Raw genomic sequence first — 18,940 nt, forward strand, 5'->3', positions numbered from 1 at the left:
ATAAGGCACTGGTGTGGTCACAAGTGTTCCTTCTGACTCTCCCGATGATTTTGCTGCCCTCAGAGACTTGAAGAAAAAGCAAGTGAGTATCATGTTCTTATTTCCTTTTCATTGTCTCATTGCTTTGGTACTGCTGAACTAACAATGAGCTTAGGCTAAAAAGCTATGGATGTATTTTTGAACTGCTATCTCCAACCTGTTTTTTGATGTTTATGTATTTTCCTGTGGTTTGAATTTTAAATATAATATTTCATAGAATCTTTTTTTAAAGACTATTTTTTTAGTGCAGTTTTGGGTTTACAATAAAATTGAGAGGAAGGTACAGAGATTTTCCCCTGCTCCCATACATATATAGCCTCCTCCATTATCAACATCACTGTTCAGAATGGTACATTTTTTTTTAATTGAGTTCATAAGAGTTTACATCATCGTGAATTTCAGTTGTACATTATTTCTTGTCTGTCACCATATAAGTGCTCCCCTTCACCCCCTGTGCCCACCCCCCAGCCCCCTTCCCCTGGTAACCACTGAACTGTTCTCTTTGTCCGTGTGTTTGTTTATTTTCCACATATGAGTGAAATCATATGGTGTTTGTCTTTCTCAGTCTTATTTTGCTTAACATAATACCCTCCAGGTCCATCAGAATGGTACATTTTTTTACAAGGATGAACCTAAATTGACACATTGTGATCACTTAAAGTCCATAGTTTACATTATGGTTCACTTTTGGTGTTATACATTCTGTGGCTTTGGACAAATGTTTAATGACATATATCCATCATTATAATAACATTCAGAGTATTTTCACACCCTAAAAATCCTCTGTGCTCTCCCTGTTCATCTCTCTTCCCTTCCAGCCCTGGCAACCACTGATCTTTTTATTGTCTCCATACTTTTACCTTTTCCAGAAATGTCATATAGTTGGAATCATAGTATGTAGCCTTCTCAGATTGACTTTTTTTACTTAGTAATATGTATTTAAGGTTTCTCCATGTTTTTTCATAGCTTGATAACTTATTTCTTTTTAGTGCTGAATAATATTCTCTTGTTTGGATGTACCATAGTTTATTTATCCATTCACTTACTGAAGGACATTTTGGTTGCTAACAAGTGTTGGCAGTTATGAATAAAGCTGCTGTAAACATCCATGTGTAGGCTTTGGCATGGACATAGGTTTTCAACTCTTTTTGGTAAATACTGAAGAGTGGGATTGCTGGATCGTATGGTAAGAATATGTTTAATTTTGTAAACCACCACCACACTGACTTCCAAAGTGGCTGTACCATTTTGCATTCCCACCAGCAATATTTGAGAGTTCCTGTTCTCCACATCCTCGTCAGCATTTGTTGTTGTCAGTGTTCTAGATTTTGGCCATTGTAATAGGTATGTAGTGATATCTTATTGTTGTTTTAATTTGTGTTTCTCTGATGACATATGATGTGGAGCATCTTTTCATATGCTTATTTGCCATTGTATATCTTCGTTGGTGAGGTGTGTCTGTTAAGGTCTTTGGCTCATTTTTTAAATCAGTTTGTTTTCTTACTATTGAGTTTTAAGAGTTCTTTGTGTAGTTTGGATAACAGTCCTTTATCAGATGTGTGTTTTGCAAATATTTTCTCCCAGTCTGTGGCTTGTCTTTTAATTCTCTTGATATTGTCTTTGACAGAGCTGAAGTTTTTAATGAAGTCCAGCTTATCAGTTATTTCTTTCATGGATTGTGTCTTCGGTGTTATATCTCAAAAGGCATCACCATACCCTTGGTCATTTAGGTTTTCTCCTATATTATATTCTAGGAGCTTTATAGTTTTGTGTTTTAAATCTAGATTCATGATCCATTTTGAGTTGAGTTTTGTGATGGGTGTAAGGTCTGTCTCTAGATTCTTTTTTTTTGCATGTGGATGTCCAGTTGTTCCAGTAACATTTGTTGAAGAGACTGTCTTTGTTTCATTGTATTGCCTTTGTTCTTTTTTCAAAGATCAGTTGACTATATTTATGAGGATCTGTTTCTGGGCTCTCCATTCTGTTCCATTCATCTATCTGTCTGTTCTTTTGCTAGCACCACACTTTCTTGATTATTGCAACTTTATGGTATGTCTTGAAGTCAGATAGCGTCAGTCCTCCAGCTTTGTTCTTCAATATTGAGTTGGCTGTTCTGGGTCTTTTGCCTCTCCATATACACTTTGGAATCAGTTTACTGATAACCATGAAATAACTTTATGGGGTTTTGATTGGGATTGCGTTGAATCTGTAGGTGAAGTTGGGAAGAACTGACATCTTGACAATATTGAGTCTTCCAATCCATGAACATGGAATGCCTTTCCATTTATTTAGTTCTTCTTTGATTTTGTTCCTCAGGGTTTTGTAGTTTTCCTCATGTAGATCTTATGTATATACTGTTAGTTTTGTGCCTAAGTATTTAATTTTTGGGGGAGCTAATGTAAATGGTACTGTGTTTTTAATTTCAAATTCCACTTGTTCATTGTTGGTATATAGGAACAAAATTGACTTATGTATATTAACCGTGTATCCTGCAACCTTGCTTTAATTGCCTATTAGTTCCAGGAAGGTTTTTTTTTGTTTATTATTCTGGATTTTCTACAGATAATCATGCCACTCTGCACAAAGACAGTTATATGTCTTCCTTCCCAATCTGTATACCATTTTCTTTTCTTGCATTATTGCATTAGCAGGGACATCTAGTACAGTGTTGAAAAGGAGTGGTGAGGGGACATCCTTGCCTTGTACCTGATCTTAGTGGGAAAGCTTTGAGTTTCTCATCATTAAGTATGGTGTTAGCTGTAGGTTTTTCATAGATAGTCGTTATCAAGTTGAGAAAGTCCTCCTCTATTCTAGTTTACTGAGAGTTTTTATCGTGAATAGGTGTTGGATTTTGTCAAATCCTTTTTTTGCATCTGTTGATATGATCATGTGATTTTTCTTTTTCAGTCTATTGATGTGATGGGTTTCATAAAACTTTTGAAAAAGTTTTCTGATGTTCACAATTTCATTGCAACCTAGGTTTCACTGACCTCATTTTAAGTGGGGTGTGTGTGTGTGTGTTTGTGAATTTTTGCTTTTGGCTGTATAATTTGATTATTTAAGCCATTCACTCTAACTTAAACTGTTGAGTTTTTAAAAGTCATAGATCTCTTTTTGAGATATATGATAAAATTTAAAAATTGCTCTAAATGGAGAGGAGGACAAATAATAGTGGCAGAAAAGTTTGGAGGTTGCTTCTCTCTGATTATACCAGTAAAGTGTTGATCATTAGTGTTAACTTGCAAATTTTTTGTAGGCTTTACGAGCAAAGTATGGAATTAGAGATGACATGGTCTTGCCATTTGAGCCGGTGAGTACGTAGATGATTCAGAATGTTTGTATCCATTTCTCTATCAGAGCAAAAAAGAGCTAACATTTTCCGTGTATCAAAATTAAACAATTGGTGGAGTATGAAAATAAGAGGGAGTTTGCTTAAGAGTTTGCTTATTTTTACTTGATATCTGCTGTGGCAGATAAGAGTGAGAGAAAAACTAACAATAATCATTTTCTTAGCACCTGGCACCTGCAATTCCTGAACAAAGAGCTTTTTAGCATCACCAATTTTATATAGCGTATTTTGCTGGTATGGCCAATTTCCAGACTTCTAAAGACAAAAATTTTGCCGTATTACTCATGAATGTTTATGTTTTCATATTAGTGCCTGCAGAAGAAAAGAAATTTAAATTACTAGCAAATAACTTTGATGAAGAATTTGGAAGACTTAAACCAAACAAGACTGTCCATAAATTTAGTTGTTTTCATCGTTTTGCTAGCTTCAACGTTAATTATATGCCAGTGGAGGGTTGAGAGCTGGGGAAGGTGTGTGTGTAGTGAGGGAGGGACAATGTGGGAGTTGGTGCACAGAATTTGGGTGGTTCCTGTGGACTGTAGGAAGACAGATTCACATCTGGATGTTATAGTCACTCTGTGATTACCTGTGTGGCACTGCAGTAATGATATGTAAAATGTGAAATGACTTCATTGGACAGTAGAGGCAAAAGGACTGTGCCCCATAGGGCTGTTTTTGTGTTCATTCATTGTAAATAAATTCCGACATTGCTGTTCTTTGCAGGTGCCACTCATTGAGATTCCAGGTTTTGGAAATCTCTCTGCTGTAACTGTTTGTGATGAGTTGAAAATTCAGAGCCAAAATGACCGAGAAAAACTTGCAGAAGCAAAGGAGAAATTATATCTAAAAGGGTTTTATGATGGTGTAAGTAATTATTTTTATTGTTTTTTATTTGATTTATTCCATGCTCTGTGATTTTCTTCTTAATGATTTAGAAAAAAGAAGAAAAACTCAATGTAGTTTTCAGCTATATACTGATTTGAGAGAGATTAGTATGAAATTCTGTTATTCTATTTCCAAATTTCTTTTTTTAATCTATTTTTTTTGTTTAACGGCATTTACAGAAATTACGTTTTTGTGCCCTCTAGGAGTCTCTAAGGAGTGGTTTCTTGAAGATATTTAAAGTTCATATTATTATGCAGTAAACGCCAAAGGTTTATTGCATGGACAATACCTGGTCCCTTCTATTGCTCTTTTAATTGAGGAGTTCATATTTTAAATAAGCAGTTTCATTCAGTTCATTAATTAACTTGTTAATGCCTACTAAATGCCAGGTGAGCACAACAAACATGTTCTGAACCTCTCTTTTCTCCTTTATTGTGCATATATTAATGTGCTTAGATTTCCATGGAAAGAAGACTAGGCTAGAGAAAGTAAAAGTCCAACCAAGTTGCTAGTGGCTTGAGTTTGAAATGAAGATTTTTAAGGCCATAAGTGAGAATGTTCTTTATTTTTACCTATACTCTCATTTTTCTGGATAACCAAGAATTGGTTATATGTCTTTTTTTAAGTGACTTTTACATTTTGGGTGATAATAAAAGCCAACATTTATATGTTAACTTATTTAAATCTCAAAATAACTCCCTGAAGTGGGCACTCTTATTCCCATTTTATAGATGAGGAAATTGAGGCACTAGGAGATTAAGTAATTTACCCAAGATCAGCCAGATAGCCAACCAGTGACAGAACTGATACCCAAACTAGGCAACTTGGTTCTAGGATTTGTGCTCTTAACTACTGTACCATAATGAAAAACAAATATAATTTCATAATGATGAATTAAATAGATATGAAGCATTTTGGTATGTTAGATGATTGGAAGGTCAAAAAAGAACATGTGTCTTTTCCACTTAAGATAAAACTATTTGCAAGAGACACAGGTGTCAGATAGAGCTCAAAATATCAGAAGGGGATTATGGCTTAGATCTGTGTGTGACAACAATGGGCAAGCTAATACTTTGCCCTAGAATTAAATTTCCCCACTACGTAAAAGGAAGAGTTGAAAAACAGTAGGCCTTCCTTTAAGAGCCAAGTTTATCACATGGCCAAGCAAAGGAGAGTGCTCGCTGGCAACAGGTGGAGTTGGAAAGAGAAGCCAAAATGGGGCTGAGCTGCATATGCTCAGTTCCTTCTCCCAAAACCTTCAGAAATGAGGTGAATTAGTATGGTGGAATTCTCGCCACATGGAAACCTGAGGAGTGGGAAGGAGGTGAGCGTTCCTTCCTAATCATGTTCGTGATAGCTATCCTAGTTATACCAAAAGAAAAACAAATGTGTTATAAATATTAGTTGTCCAAAACATACCAAAATAAAAACTTATAAAAGTGATAAATTTCACACTAAAAATGTCTTGATTATGGGTGGAAGTAAATTTAGCGAAAATGTTGTGTGGGGAACCCAAGGCAAATTTTAATTGTTGTGTATGTGTTTTTCCCTACTTCTCCTCTTTTTAGGTGATGCTGGTGGATGAATTTAAAGGACAGAAGGTCCAAGACGTGAAGAAGACTATTCAGAAAAAGATGATTGACACTGTAGGTGGTAGGCGATCCTCTGAACAGTTCTTTAGGAGAAAAGCTTTGAGTTAATAGACAGACTTTACAATTCTATTTTTTATTTTTTTTCTGCTTTATCTCCCCAAACCCCCCTGTACATAGTTGTATATCTTAGTTGCAGGTCCTTCTAGTTGTGGGTACAATTTTAATTAGTAATGAGTTCTGTAGTAGAACCTGGAGCTATATTAAAGATATATAATTTTGTGGCAGGAAATAGACCTATTCAGCAATTGATTTAACTTGAACATCCCACCTGTAGTGTTGATGAAGGTAGTACAAAGCACATGCAGAGGATTTTGATGATGCTTCCTGGCAGTGGCCTTTTGAGATACTGGTAGTTACGATTCTTTCTTTTGGTAGTGCTTTACTTTTTACTTTCATCCTTTTTTCCCCCCATCTTCATTTTTGTTGTAACTTTTTTCTGTTGAGCTACTTAATTACTTAACTTGTAAAATTAAATTTTTATTTTTTATTTTTTGAGGAAGATTAGCCCTGAGCTAACATCTGCTGCCAATCCTCTTTTTGCTGAGGAAGACTGGCCCTGAGCTTACATCCATGCTCATCTTCCTCTACTTTATATGTGGGACGCCTACCACAGCATGGCTTGCCAAGCAGTGCCGTGTCCGCACCCGGGATCTGAACCGGCGAACCCTGGGCCGTGGAAGCGAAACGTGCAAACTTAACCGCTGCGCCACCAGGCTGGCCCCTAAATTTTTATTTTTGACAGTTATATATACCCATAATACAGAGAGACAATTTTTTACGTAAAGAAGCAAGTTTTTCCTTTCTATCCTTCCACATTCTCTTAAATTTCTCTTCCTTGGACAGGCTTACTTTCAGCTGTTTTAGTTGTTTCTTTTAGTATTGACCTTCATCTGTCTTATAGATCTCTAAGCTAAATCCTGTAGTATAATTTTTTGATTTTATTTTTCAGTTTTAGGCATCAGCCGTTGACCTACTATGAAAGATCAAGATTTAACTCTTCCCCTGACCTGTGTCTTCCTCTCTAACCTCCCCACATTTATGTACACTTCTCTACCCCCATCTTCCTAGTATAGGTATATTATAACTAATGTTAGAGCAATAGTCATTGTGTACATTTTTGAGACATGGCTGATCTACAATGTAGTATACAATGAGAACTTTTCTTCCCCAGCTTTTGGTTTTCCCTGGAGTTTATTACTGTCTTTTTAAAAAAATTTCCTTACTTTTAAATATAATTATTAATACTCCCTCCTCAGACTCTGTCCCAGTTGTCTATTTCTCCTCTCCATACCTTCAGACACATCAATATGCTCTCCCAGAGCCTTCTGGCCTGTTTTAGTCGGGACTGGTTGCTTACTGTCCTGGTGCATAAATGTCATCGGGAATGTTCCTCCTCCAAAGCTAAGGATTTCCTTTGCTTCTCTTGAGTTGGATCTCCTGTTTCCTTGATCCCTTGGCTTCTTCTTTCTTATTTACTCTCTTATTTTGGTGAAGCTCTGCCTAGTAGCTTTCCTGAAAAAGGGTGCCTGGAAGGTAAATTTTTGTGACCTTCCATGTCTGAAATGTGCTATTCTCTTCTCGATGGCCTGGGTATAGAATTCTGATTGGAAATAATTTTCCCTTAAAATTTTGAGGGCATTACCCATGGTGTTGTGGTTCAGTGATGCTGTTAAAAAGTCCAAAACCATTCTGGTAATACTGATCTTTTGTAAGTGACCTGTTTTTCCCCCTTCGGGAAGCTTGTAGAATGTTTTCTTTTCTCCCAATATTCTGAAATTTCGTGATGATGTACCTTGGTGTAGGTCAGTTTTTATTCATTCTTCTGAGTGATTGAGGGGGTCCTTCAATCTGTAAACTTATGTTCTTCAATTTTAGGAAAATTTCCTGACTTTTTCTTTGATTATTTTCTCCCTTCCTATTTATTTTCTCTTTCTGAATTCTTATTATTCAGATATTAGATCTCTTAGACTGTGGAAGTCGTTTTGCTCTTCTTTCTGAGAGACCCCCTCAACTTTTTTTCCCTATGAGTTTTTATTTGTTTACTGTATGTTTTTTGTATCTTTTACTTGTGTATAAATAAAGATTTCTAAGGACTCATTTAAAACATTTGTTTTGGTATGGGAGATTTTAAACTTATAAACGAGTGGAGAGTCATGGTGAGTTCCTGTACACCTATTACCCAGCTTAGCAATTACCAACTCAGGGCCAAATTAAGAAATATTCTTGTTATCTGATCAATCCTTTTTTTGTAAGATGCTATTCTTGTTTGTTGGATGTGAAATCTTAACTTTCTCTTATTTCTCTGAGGAAGGCTGTTGATATTTAAGAATGGATACAAAATGGTGATTGGAACCTTTTTTAATGTGGTACGGCTTGTCACTGGGCTTGACTGGTGGAGAACTGAAGGGCCATCTGGGCCTTGGGTAGGCCCTGACGTTAGCCCTGGTGTTAATTAGGGCTTCTTGGGTTTGTTAGATTCCCCTTAGGAGATTCTTCTAGTTTCCAGCTAAAAGGGTTTGAACTAGCTGAGCATTCTGGGAGCTGAACGGGATAAGATTGCCAGGGTGGATACCAACACTCAGTGTGCTGACTTGCACTTAATTCCCTATTTCCACTATGTACCAATACCCTCAACTTTGACTTCTGGTTGAACCTCCCTTTTATCCCTTCCAGAGAATAAACCTTCAATGTTCTGCTGTCATAGGGAGGGGCAGTTGCCTGTCTGCATAGTGTGGGATTAGGGTATCTGGGTTCTAACCTCTTCTTTAAAAGACTTCAGTTAGTCCTCCTTTTTCCAGCCTCACATTACCTCCACATCCAGAACTGTCTTGTGCCACAAATTCCTGAATCTTTTGGAGGTTCTGTAATGCAAACTGGATTGCTTTTCAGCTTTTACTGCTGCTGGCTTAGGATTCAGCTAGCTTTCTTTAGTCTGTTAATACAGTTATCACTCATACTGCTTTTTACTTTCCAAAATTGTGTTGGTATTTCTTCTTCCATTCTTCTGTCTTTGTAGGTTCATGCCATTAAAAAAAGAACACCTCTTTGTTGTCATTTTGTTGGAATTTTGAGAGGGAACAGAGTTAAATGTCTGTTTATAATTTACTGTCTTTAAACTAAAATCCCAGCTGTATAAGTTCAGTATAAAGAATTGGATTAAGAACACAGAGCAGTGAATCATTTTATGAATAATAATGCTGAATTTTACTTTAAAAAATTATCATAGACTTACAAGTTTGGGACCATAATACATTAAGAGATATTTATATTTGGTAAAAAATAAAATTTATGGTCAGTTTTCTAGTGGGAATTTTTCATGACACTATAAATCTTTAGTAACAGTGTTTTCCATGTTTCATTTTGTGCATCTGTTTTTTGAAAACACAGTGGTTCCATGCATTTAATTTCCTATTTTCTTTATATTTTTACATAACAAGGATAAAAGGCTGCCAATAGCCAGCCTAACCTTCAACCATAGGATTAGAAACTATTAAACATCTTTCACTTTCCAACGAAAAGGAATACTCTGTACCCAGGGAAGGTGATCTATTTGATGAAGACGCACACCTTTTCAAAAGCAAGTGTTGTGTAGAAAGAAAGGCAGATAACTTCTACCCTGGGAAGAGGGAAGATGTAATGAAAATATGGGGTTTTGGTTATTGGTGGTATAGCATATTTTTAAAAAGTTATTTTTATCATCCTTGAGTAATATAGCTTGACTTGACATAATATCTGATATATTTTTATTTACTTTCTGTTAGGGAGATGCGTTTGTTTACATGGAACCAGAGAAACAAGTTATGTCCAGATCTTCAGATGAATGCGTCGTGGCCCTGTGTGACCAGTGGTTAGTCTCCTATAGCAACAAGAAATTTCCTTCAGTCACTTTGCTTATCCTTTTGACTTTTATTTTTTTTAATCAATTCGTCCACTCCCAGGTACTTGGATTATGGAGAAGAGAATTGGAAGAAACAGACATCCCAGTGCTTGAAGAACATGGAAACGTAAGATGGGAGAAAGTGATGAGGGAAAGGGAAAGGAGTTAAAGAACATGAGAGACAGTATAGGTGAAGACACTTTATCTTTTGCCCTCTCCAGATTCTGTGAGGAGACTAGGAGGAATTTTGAAGCTACTTTAGGCTGGCTACAAGAGCATGCTTGCTCAAGAACTTATGGTTTAGGTAAGCAAACGTCAAATTTTTCTGTTTGAAAACCTTTGCCAATTACACAGCACATTAATGCTCTTCCCTTTGTTTCCTCTCTTCCAGTGTTTTTCTGAATTGGAAGTGAGAGGTTTTGGTTAGAGGGTGAGGGAAACTAGGATGTGGTCCCCTACCATCTACCTGGTGGTGGAAGTACACCCTCTGTAACCCACATAGCTTTTATGGTGTGATTTCTTTTTAATAGAAAGTTTCTAGTGCTTCAACCATTTGTTTTTTATTTATCAGTTTATTTTTATTAATTATTCAAGTAAATTTAAGAACTTCCTAAATAAGAAGCTTTGTAAATGCTATAGACCTGTTCCTGGAAATGTGGATTCTATAGATGAAATGTCTCTTAGGTTCGTGCATTGATTGTCTTCTTTTTATCTTGCAGGTACTCGTCTGCCGTGGGATGAGCAGTGGCTGATTGAATCGCTCTCTGATTCCACTATTTACATGGCGTTTTACACGGTTGCACACCTGTTACAGGGGGGTGACTTGCGTGGACAGGCGGGGTCTCCACTGGGCATCAGGTTGGTAAATGAGTAAGGGAAAGAAGTGTAGTTTGTTAGCAAGAGATGTGATCTTTTGATTTACATATTGAAAGCTCTCTTTTTTAATATTTAGTTTGCATGAGAATTCATTTAGCAGAATTTTGTCATGATGTTTTTGCTGTTTTGCTATTGAACTGAGAAATAGTAATAAATAGACGCTCCTCTATTGTTATCCATTCTTCATTCTTATGGGAGTCCCTTGTCCTCATTTGTTACTGTAATTACCTTAAGAAAGAGATTCCTACTTCATGGTTAGATTAAAATACTGATTCTTTCAAAGAAATTATATATATGTTTTGTTGTTGTTTGTTTTATTTTTAATACAGACCGCAGCAGATGACCAAGGAAGTTTGGGATTATGTTTTCTTCAAGGAGGCTCCATTTCCTAAGACTCAGATCCCAAAGGAAAAATTACATCAGTTAAAGCAGGAATTTGAGTTCTGGTATCCTGTGGATCTTCGAGTCTCTGGCAAGGATCTTGTTCCAAATCATCTTTCATATTACCTTTATAATCATGTGGCTATGTGGCCGGAACAAAGGTGAGTGCTAAAAAAGATGTGGACTAAATTTTACTGGTTATCAACAAAGGTGCCTTGTGGCTTCAAATATGTGAGAAGTAACTGTGAAGGGTATAGTTAGATTTGCCAGTTACATTCTTTTTCTTATATTAAATGTATACTGAAGCATAAAGCACGTCTTCTCCTGTCTGTTATATCCAGAAATCCTCATAAGATCTTTTTGTATCCATATATATAGCCCTGCTATATTTTTTAAATAGTTATATAGTATTTCACTGTATGCCTGCACCATAGTTTATATAACCAGTCCTTTAATGAACACTTGCTTTGTTTTCATTTGCCTCCTCACGTCAATAGGACTCAATAAATATCCTTTTACATTTGTCTTAGCCAACTTTTATGAAGCTTTTAGGATTTACCTGAAAATTTTAAGCCTGAACTATAATCTTTATGTTTTATTTTATCTTTAAACGTTTACCTGTAAAGTGACAAATGGCCTGCAGCTGTGAGAGCAAATGGACATCTCCTCCTCAACTCTGAGAAGGTAAGGCTCATTGCCTCTTGAAAATTTAAAATTCTTCAGAAAACTTTTCAGATTTAGGAATTTGCACTTTTTTGAAGAAATAAAGAATATGAAAATCAGAGAGTTAAAAAACTTCCATTTAAAATGTTTAGGGCTGCCAACATTAATTAAAGTTTAATCTTTAAAATTGAGTGAAGTGGAGAAGATAGTATTAATTGAGGGAGGGATGGGGAAAACTTCATTATTATATTTGTATTTAGAGTATCAAAAGGTGACACAAATTGTAACTGGAGGAGGGAAAGAGACAGACAGAGAGAGACAGAGACAGGGACAGGAAACATAAAGATCCTAGTGTTGTGCCCGTAACATATCTTTCTCATTAAGTTGAGAAAATAGTTGGATGGCTTTTGGTTTTTGTTTTATGCTTTACTGGTCCTTAAATTAGAATAATAGAATTTTGGAGTTTGTAGGATTCTTAGGTGTCATTTTTTTAAATTGAAGTCATAATAGTTTATAACATTATGAAATTTCAGTTGTACATTATTATTCGTCAGTCACCGTATAGAAGTTCCCCCTTATCCCTTATGCCCACTCACCGTCTCCCTTCCCCTCTGGTAACCACTAATCTGTTCTCTTTGCCTAGGTTTCATTTAATGCTTCTTCCCAGGCAGTATAATATCTCTCTTTATACTACTACTACTTCCCCTATTGTTACTACTACTAATATATATGATTTTTTATAGAGCACATAAAATTTTACCTCGTTAATCAGTATCCTAAACAGGAGGTTGTACATACTTCTTAACAAAGCCCTGGCTTGCCCCTATGATGTCTTTGTGCACATTAGAAAAGGACACCGCTCCTCAACTAAACAAAAGAAATTGTTACAATATTATATTTCTCATTAATAGCAATTGTAACAAGTTAGATTTGTTACTAGTGAATTTTGCTGCAACTAATGGAATATTAATAGTAAAAGAGTATCTGTTGCTGTAAGTATCTATATGTAATGAAAAGTTATAGATTTAAATAAATAGCAGATGATATGAATTACAATATGAAACATCATTTTTAGGCAGTGCTCTATTATTGAAAGGCTCATTGCCTCTTGAAAGGAGGCAATATTACAGGGAATGAAAAAGTTCATTTAAGGTAATCTGTACATTTGGCTGAAAAACAGCTCTCTGTTTAGAAGCACAGGCTATTTGATGGATTTTGTTAGATCAATAAGGACTTGATTATTGAACTCATTTTTTCTTTGTAAGTCAAGTGGAACCATGTACACGTACATTTATATAAATATGAATCCTGTTGTAACATGACTTTTTTTTTTTGGTCTCAGCATTGTTGTACTGTACACCATAATGATTTTATTAGAACAAGATGCTGTATTGCTACGTAGTGGAAAATTGATGTAATAATTACCTCTCTTTGGTATCAGCATAGTTGTGGTAAAGATATAAAAAATTTTAAATAATAAAGATTGCTAGGCTGTGCACAGTACTTCCTTAGATGAGCTGCCCTCAGGCAGAGCACAACTTGAATAACCAATTATTGTGACCCTAATGACAGGAAGTTCCTTAAACCTCTAACTCTGACCTCATGAGGTAGTCTGTTCATTTCTGAATGACTTTAATTGCTATAAAGCTGCTCTTTAGGGCCAGCTGAAATGTTCCAGAGTTACAGTAGAATCATTCCACATGTCTAAACCAATTCCCAGGGGGCAGTGTAGGCTCATGGAGAGAGCAATGGACTGAATATTGGACTGGAGATTCTGTCCTAGCTCTGTCACTGACTAGCTGAGTGACCCAGACAAGTCACTGTATTGACTGGACTTCAGTTTTCATCTCTGTAAAATTAGTGTAAGGTATCTTTTTCTTTCCAAGTTTCTAATCTTGTTATGTGATTGTGGCCAACCCATTTAACTTGATTTGGCTGATTTGATTTATTTGTTCTTACTAATGCCTAATCATTGACTGTCTATTTCAGATGTCAAAATCTACAGGCAACTTCCTCACTTTGACCCAAGCTATTGACAAATTTTCTGCTGATGGTGAGTATACTTTTTTGTTATTGTTGGTGCAAAGGGTCTGATTCTCCTCAGATTACAGAGGCAAATTAAAATTGTTTCAGTTTTATTTCTTTTCTCTTTTGCTTTTACCAATGCTTTAAAATATTCACATTTTCTTGTGTACAAGGTAAGAATTGCTGATGTGATCTGTTTAGGAGGCAAAGAAATTCAAGCTAAGTTTTTTTTTTTTTTTTGAGGAAGATTATCCCTGAGCTAACTACTGCCAGTCCTCCTCTTTTTGCTGAGGAAGCCTGGCCCTGAGCTAACATCTGTGCCCATCTTCCTCTACTTTATATGTGGGACGCCTACCACAGCATGGTGTGCCAAGCGGTGCCATGTCCGCACCTGGGATCTGAACCGGCGAAACCCTGGGCTCCCGGGAAGCAGAAGGTGCGAACTGAACCGCTGCGCCACTGGGCTGTTCCTCAAGCTAAGATTTTGAGTCTTCTTTTGCTTTTTTTTTTTTGAGGAAGATTAGCCTTGAGCTAACTACTGCCAATCCTCCTCTTTTTGCTGAGGAAGGCTGGCCCTGAGCTAACATCCATGCCCATCTTCCTCCACTCTACATGTGGGATGCGCACCACAGCATGACTTTTTGCCAAGCTGTGCCATGTCCACACCCAGGATCCGAACCGGTGAACCCTGGGCCACCGAGAAGTGGAACGTGCGAACTTAACCGCTACACCACTGGGCCAGCCCGAGTCTTCTTTTAAAAGGAGATCACTGTAATTGCTACCTGGCTTGTTTCTAATTTCTTACTACTTCTAAGATTAAAGAGTTGGTTTGTAGAGATGCTGCGTATGTAGGAAGCTTTTCCAAAGTATTTCCTCCATCTTTGATATAAATGTAGGTAACTTGAACCTGGGAGCATTCATTTTTCAGAAAAACTTTTTTTCCCTGGCCTCAGTACTGTTCCTTTTGATCATTACTTTGTCAAGAGAAGAAATTCATTCTCCAACCTGAAGGAACCATTTATTTATTTAGAGAAATTTTCTTTTTAATTATTATTATTTTTATTGAGGTAAGCCATTCATCTCTTGTATAACTTAGTCTTTGGTCATCATGCCACTTCTTTCTACTGATTGTGGCTGGCACAGTTTGAGACCATACTGAAAAGGATGGGGAAGAATCAACCTAAGTAACTTTGCATAACAGTGTTTTAACTGAACAGTGGAAGGCCAAAAGAACTGTACACAAATATTGTCGTTAGTGAGTCTATTACAAGAGGTGTAGATTACTATTCTGAAACTACTTTTTAAAAAAAATTATTTTATTGAGGTCATAATAGTTTATAACATCGTGAAATATCAGTTGTACATTATTTGTCAGTCATCATATATATATGTGCCCTTTCACCCCCTATGTCAAACCCCTAACCCCCTTCCCCTCTGGTAACCATTTATTTGTTCTCTTTGTCCATGTGTTTGTTTATCTTCCACATATGAGTGAACACATATGTCTTTCTCTGTCTGGCTTATTTCGCTTAACGTAATACCCTCAAGGTCCATCCATGTTGTTGCAAATGGGACGATTTTGTCTTTTTTATGGCTGAGTGGTATTCCATTGTATATATATATACACCACATCTTCTTTATCCATTCATCAGTCGATGGACACTTGGGTTGCTTCCACATCTTGGCTACTGTGAATAATGTTGCAGTGAACATAGGGGTGCATAATTCTCATTGAATTGTTGATTTCAAGTTGTTAGGATAAATACCCAGTAGTGGGATAGCTGGGTCGTATGGTATTCCTATTTTTAATTTTTTGAGAAATCTCCATAGTGGTGATTTTTATTTTTGCTGTTGATCCATGGCAATCCTTGAAAGCATTTGTTATTTCTTAATTTATATGTAGGCTTTGCAGTGTACCCAACTGGACGTGAAGTTGATGTTCAGTAACCACATTTTTTTTTTTTGAGTTCATAATAGTTTACAACGTTGTGAAATTTCAGTTGTACATTATTATTTGTCCGTTACCATATAAGTGCTCCCATTCACCCTTTGTGGCCACCCCCAAGCCCCCTTCCCCCTAGTAACCACTGAACTGTTCTCTTTGTCTGTATGTTTTCAGTAACCACATTTCTAAGTCATTGATTGATGTTTTATTTTCCCTCCTTCTTCCAGGAATGCGCTTGGCTCTGGCTGATGCTGGGGACACTGTTGAAGATGCTAACTTTGTGGAAGCCATGGCAGATGCAGGTATTCTCCGTCTGTACACCTGGGTGGAATGGGTGAAAGAAATGGTTGCCAACTGGGACAGCCTAAGAAGTGGTCCTGCCAGCACCTTTAATGACAGAGTTTTTGCCAGGTAATCTCTGGACCCAGACTGCTTTGTACTTTGGAGTTGCTTAGTCCTGGTGCATTTTTAAGTTTTCTTTTTTTTATTTCTCCTACAATAAATTAGATGTTAATAATTCCTGCTCTTTATCGAAAACTTACTTGTGCCAGGTACTATGCTAAGTACTTTGCATCCATTATCTGATTTTAGCTTCATAGTAACCTTATATGATAAAGATATTATTAGCTCTATTTTATAGTTAAAGAAATTTAAAGCTTAGAAAAATTAAATCTTTCATTAAATGCCTCAAAGCTAGTAATTTCAAACTTGGGATATAAACTTGCTTTTATCTAGCATTCTCATAACTATTTTACCATGCTGTCTTGCATTAGAGTAGGGCAGAATGGGTAAAGGAAAAGTAGATTAAAAAAAAAGGAGAATTGTCATTTTTTTTTTCCTTCAAAAGACATTTATCAACCTCTTTATATCAGGAACCATCCCAAGCCCTGCCATTAAAAAGATGAATAAGACTTGATCCTTCATTGTGGTCTAGCAGGAGAGAAAAACACTTATCCAACCAATTATAAGTGTAATAATAGGAATAGAGGGAATTCAGAGGAGAGGACGTAAGTTCTGGGTTTCTTGAGAAATAAACAGGATATTTTCAGGGAGAGGAGAAAGCTATGGAAAGAGTATGGTATTTACTTGAAGTACAGCATGTGGAGGGCAAAAGTAAGAGATCAAACAAGTTGGGTCCAGATTAGCCCAAATTATGAAGGGCCTGAGGTGGCAGGAGAAATTTCTTTTTCAATATGCAATGTCAGTTGTTTAAAATGCAATAATTAAACTTGACTGCAACCTTAGTTAAGCTATTTTCATATTGCATTTTGGACTTCATGATAAGGTTTCCATGAAGGAATTTTTAAACAAGCACATCTTTAACTGTGTTGTCATAAATAGGAGCCCTAAGCAGTGTCAGATGACAGAGTGGGTAGACAGTAGGGAGCTGCAGTAGGCATTTGTAAGGAACACAGAGATGAGTTTGTGCTTGAGCAGTCTTAAAGGTTTCAGGCATTGTTCTCATTTTACTGTTTATCACTATATTTGACAGTTTTTTACACCTATGTATACTTGCCTTTAAACTCAATAACCTTTTTTTCCCTATTCAATAGTGAAATGAATGCAGGAATTATAAAAACAGACCAAAACTATGAAAAGATGATGTTTAAAGAAGCTTTGAAAACAGGGTTTTTTGAGTTTCAGGTAGGCTATTCTTTTAGTAGCTATCAAATATGTTAGTGTGAATATGATATACTTCACCCTTTTCCTTCCTGCTGTAATGTAATAACTCATCTAAAGTGGAGACTGAAAATCTTGCCGGGAAATTTTTAAATTTTTCAATGAATTGTGATTTAAAGTAATTTTCTTTGGTACTTTTTCTGTTGCATCCACTTATAAATAATTATGTTTTTAGTTGAGCCATGAGTTAATAAAGAGGTTAAATCTAAAAATCGGGGTCCAGCCCGTGGCTGAGTGGTTAAGTTCTCACGCTCTGCTTCGGTGGTACAGGGTTTCACGGGTTCGAATCCTGGGGGCAGACATGGCACCACTCATCAAGCCATGCTGAGATGGCATCTCACATATCACAACTAGAAGGACCCACAACTAAAAATACACAACTATGTACTGGGGGGCTTTGGTAGAAAAAGGAAAAATAAAATCTTAAAAAAAAAAATCTAAAAATCAGTCACATTTTCCAGGAAAACATTTTTAAATTGATAAAAAATAAAGACAAAATTGTAACTAATTGCTGTTAGTTTGAAAACAAACATTTTCTGAGGTTTTCCACAAGGTGTCAGTATTTCCTCAAGTTTGGCAGTTGAAGTGCTTAAAGTAAAAATGTAGCTTTCCTCAGTCAGTTTTGTAAAATATCACGTTGGGATTTATGTAACTTGGTTTTCAGAGATGTGGTTAAATAAGGATAAGTGCTGAGCATAGCATTGTGTCATATTTATAGCCTTTTTTCATACTTAATGTCTTTCCTACATGCTGCCCAGAGTATTTGCCCTTAGTACACAAAATTGTTCAACTTTTACATGTTACAAAATGTCTTTTTTAAACATTTTTCTTAAGGATCATTAATATAAAACTGCAATATCCTTTGGACAAGGACTGATATACATTTACTTGCAAGTTGTTAAAAATAAAGTAAAACCTTTTCACAAATTCATTATGGAATTTTAAAAGACTGAAAAACTTAAAAATGCATTAAAATAGAGATACTGAATTTTTTTCCTTTAATTTTATTTTAAAGAAGTATGAGGAGAGAAATGGTAAATAAATTTGAATTTTATAGGCCTCGAAAGATAAGTACCGTGAATTGGCCATAGAAGGGATGCACAGAGACCTTGTGTTCCGGTTTATTGAAGTTCAGACACTTCTCTTGGCTCCATTCTGTCCACATTTGTGTGAGCACATCTGGACACTCTTGGGAAAGGTACCTTTATGCATTTAAGATGTGGGTGGTTTTGATTTTGGCCTCTTTAAATAAATATTGTGGTAATAATGTTCCTTAAGCAAAAAAGACTAAAAACGAGTATTTCAAGAATAATGCTGGATTCGTCATCTCATAATTATTACACAGGTTAAACTGAAGCTGCTTCCTGTTTAGACACATACATCATGTCTACACCTTTATAGACACAAAGTGTATATATTTTAAAAGCATGTGACTATGTGCATGTTGTTTGTCACCTACTTCCTGTTAGGAAATGTTTACGTTTGGATATATTCAAATATATATTTGAATATTTGTATAACTGACATTGTTTTTCTACCTGTTTATTAAAAAGGTGAAAATATTGAGA

At 36.1% G+C, this 18,940-nt stretch overlaps 1 protein-coding gene across 2 annotated transcripts in view; it reads left to right on the plus strand.

Annotated features, from left to right (window-relative positions):
- Positions 1-18,940, plus strand: part of LARS1 (leucyl-tRNA synthetase 1) — a 62,026-nt gene that overhangs the window by 25,678 nt on the left and 17,408 nt on the right. For both annotated transcript variants that reach the window (XM_014730595.3, XM_001503913.6), the window contains exons 12-25: positions 6-82; positions 3,296-3,349; positions 4,112-4,252; positions 5,842-5,919; positions 9,687-9,772; positions 9,864-9,929; positions 10,024-10,106; positions 10,522-10,660; positions 11,008-11,220; positions 11,686-11,743; positions 13,712-13,775; positions 15,920-16,103; positions 17,246-17,336; positions 18,430-18,570. In XM_014730595.3, the coding sequence (XP_014586081.1) occupies positions 6-82; positions 3,296-3,349; positions 4,112-4,252; positions 5,842-5,919; positions 9,687-9,772; positions 9,864-9,929; positions 10,024-10,106; positions 10,522-10,660; positions 11,008-11,220; positions 11,686-11,743; positions 13,712-13,775; positions 15,920-16,103; positions 17,246-17,336; positions 18,430-18,570 (1,475 nt within the window). The remainder of the gene's footprint in view (positions 1-5; positions 83-3,295; positions 3,350-4,111; positions 4,253-5,841; positions 5,920-9,686; positions 9,773-9,863; positions 9,930-10,023; positions 10,107-10,521; positions 10,661-11,007; positions 11,221-11,685; positions 11,744-13,711; positions 13,776-15,919; positions 16,104-17,245; positions 17,337-18,429; positions 18,571-18,940) is intronic.

Source organism: Equus caballus, chromosome 14, assembly GCF_041296265.1.
Source record: "Equus caballus isolate H_3958 breed thoroughbred chromosome 14, TB-T2T, whole genome shotgun sequence".
In the NCBI taxonomy this organism is placed as follows: domain Eukaryota; kingdom Metazoa; phylum Chordata; class Mammalia; order Perissodactyla; family Equidae; genus Equus; species Equus caballus.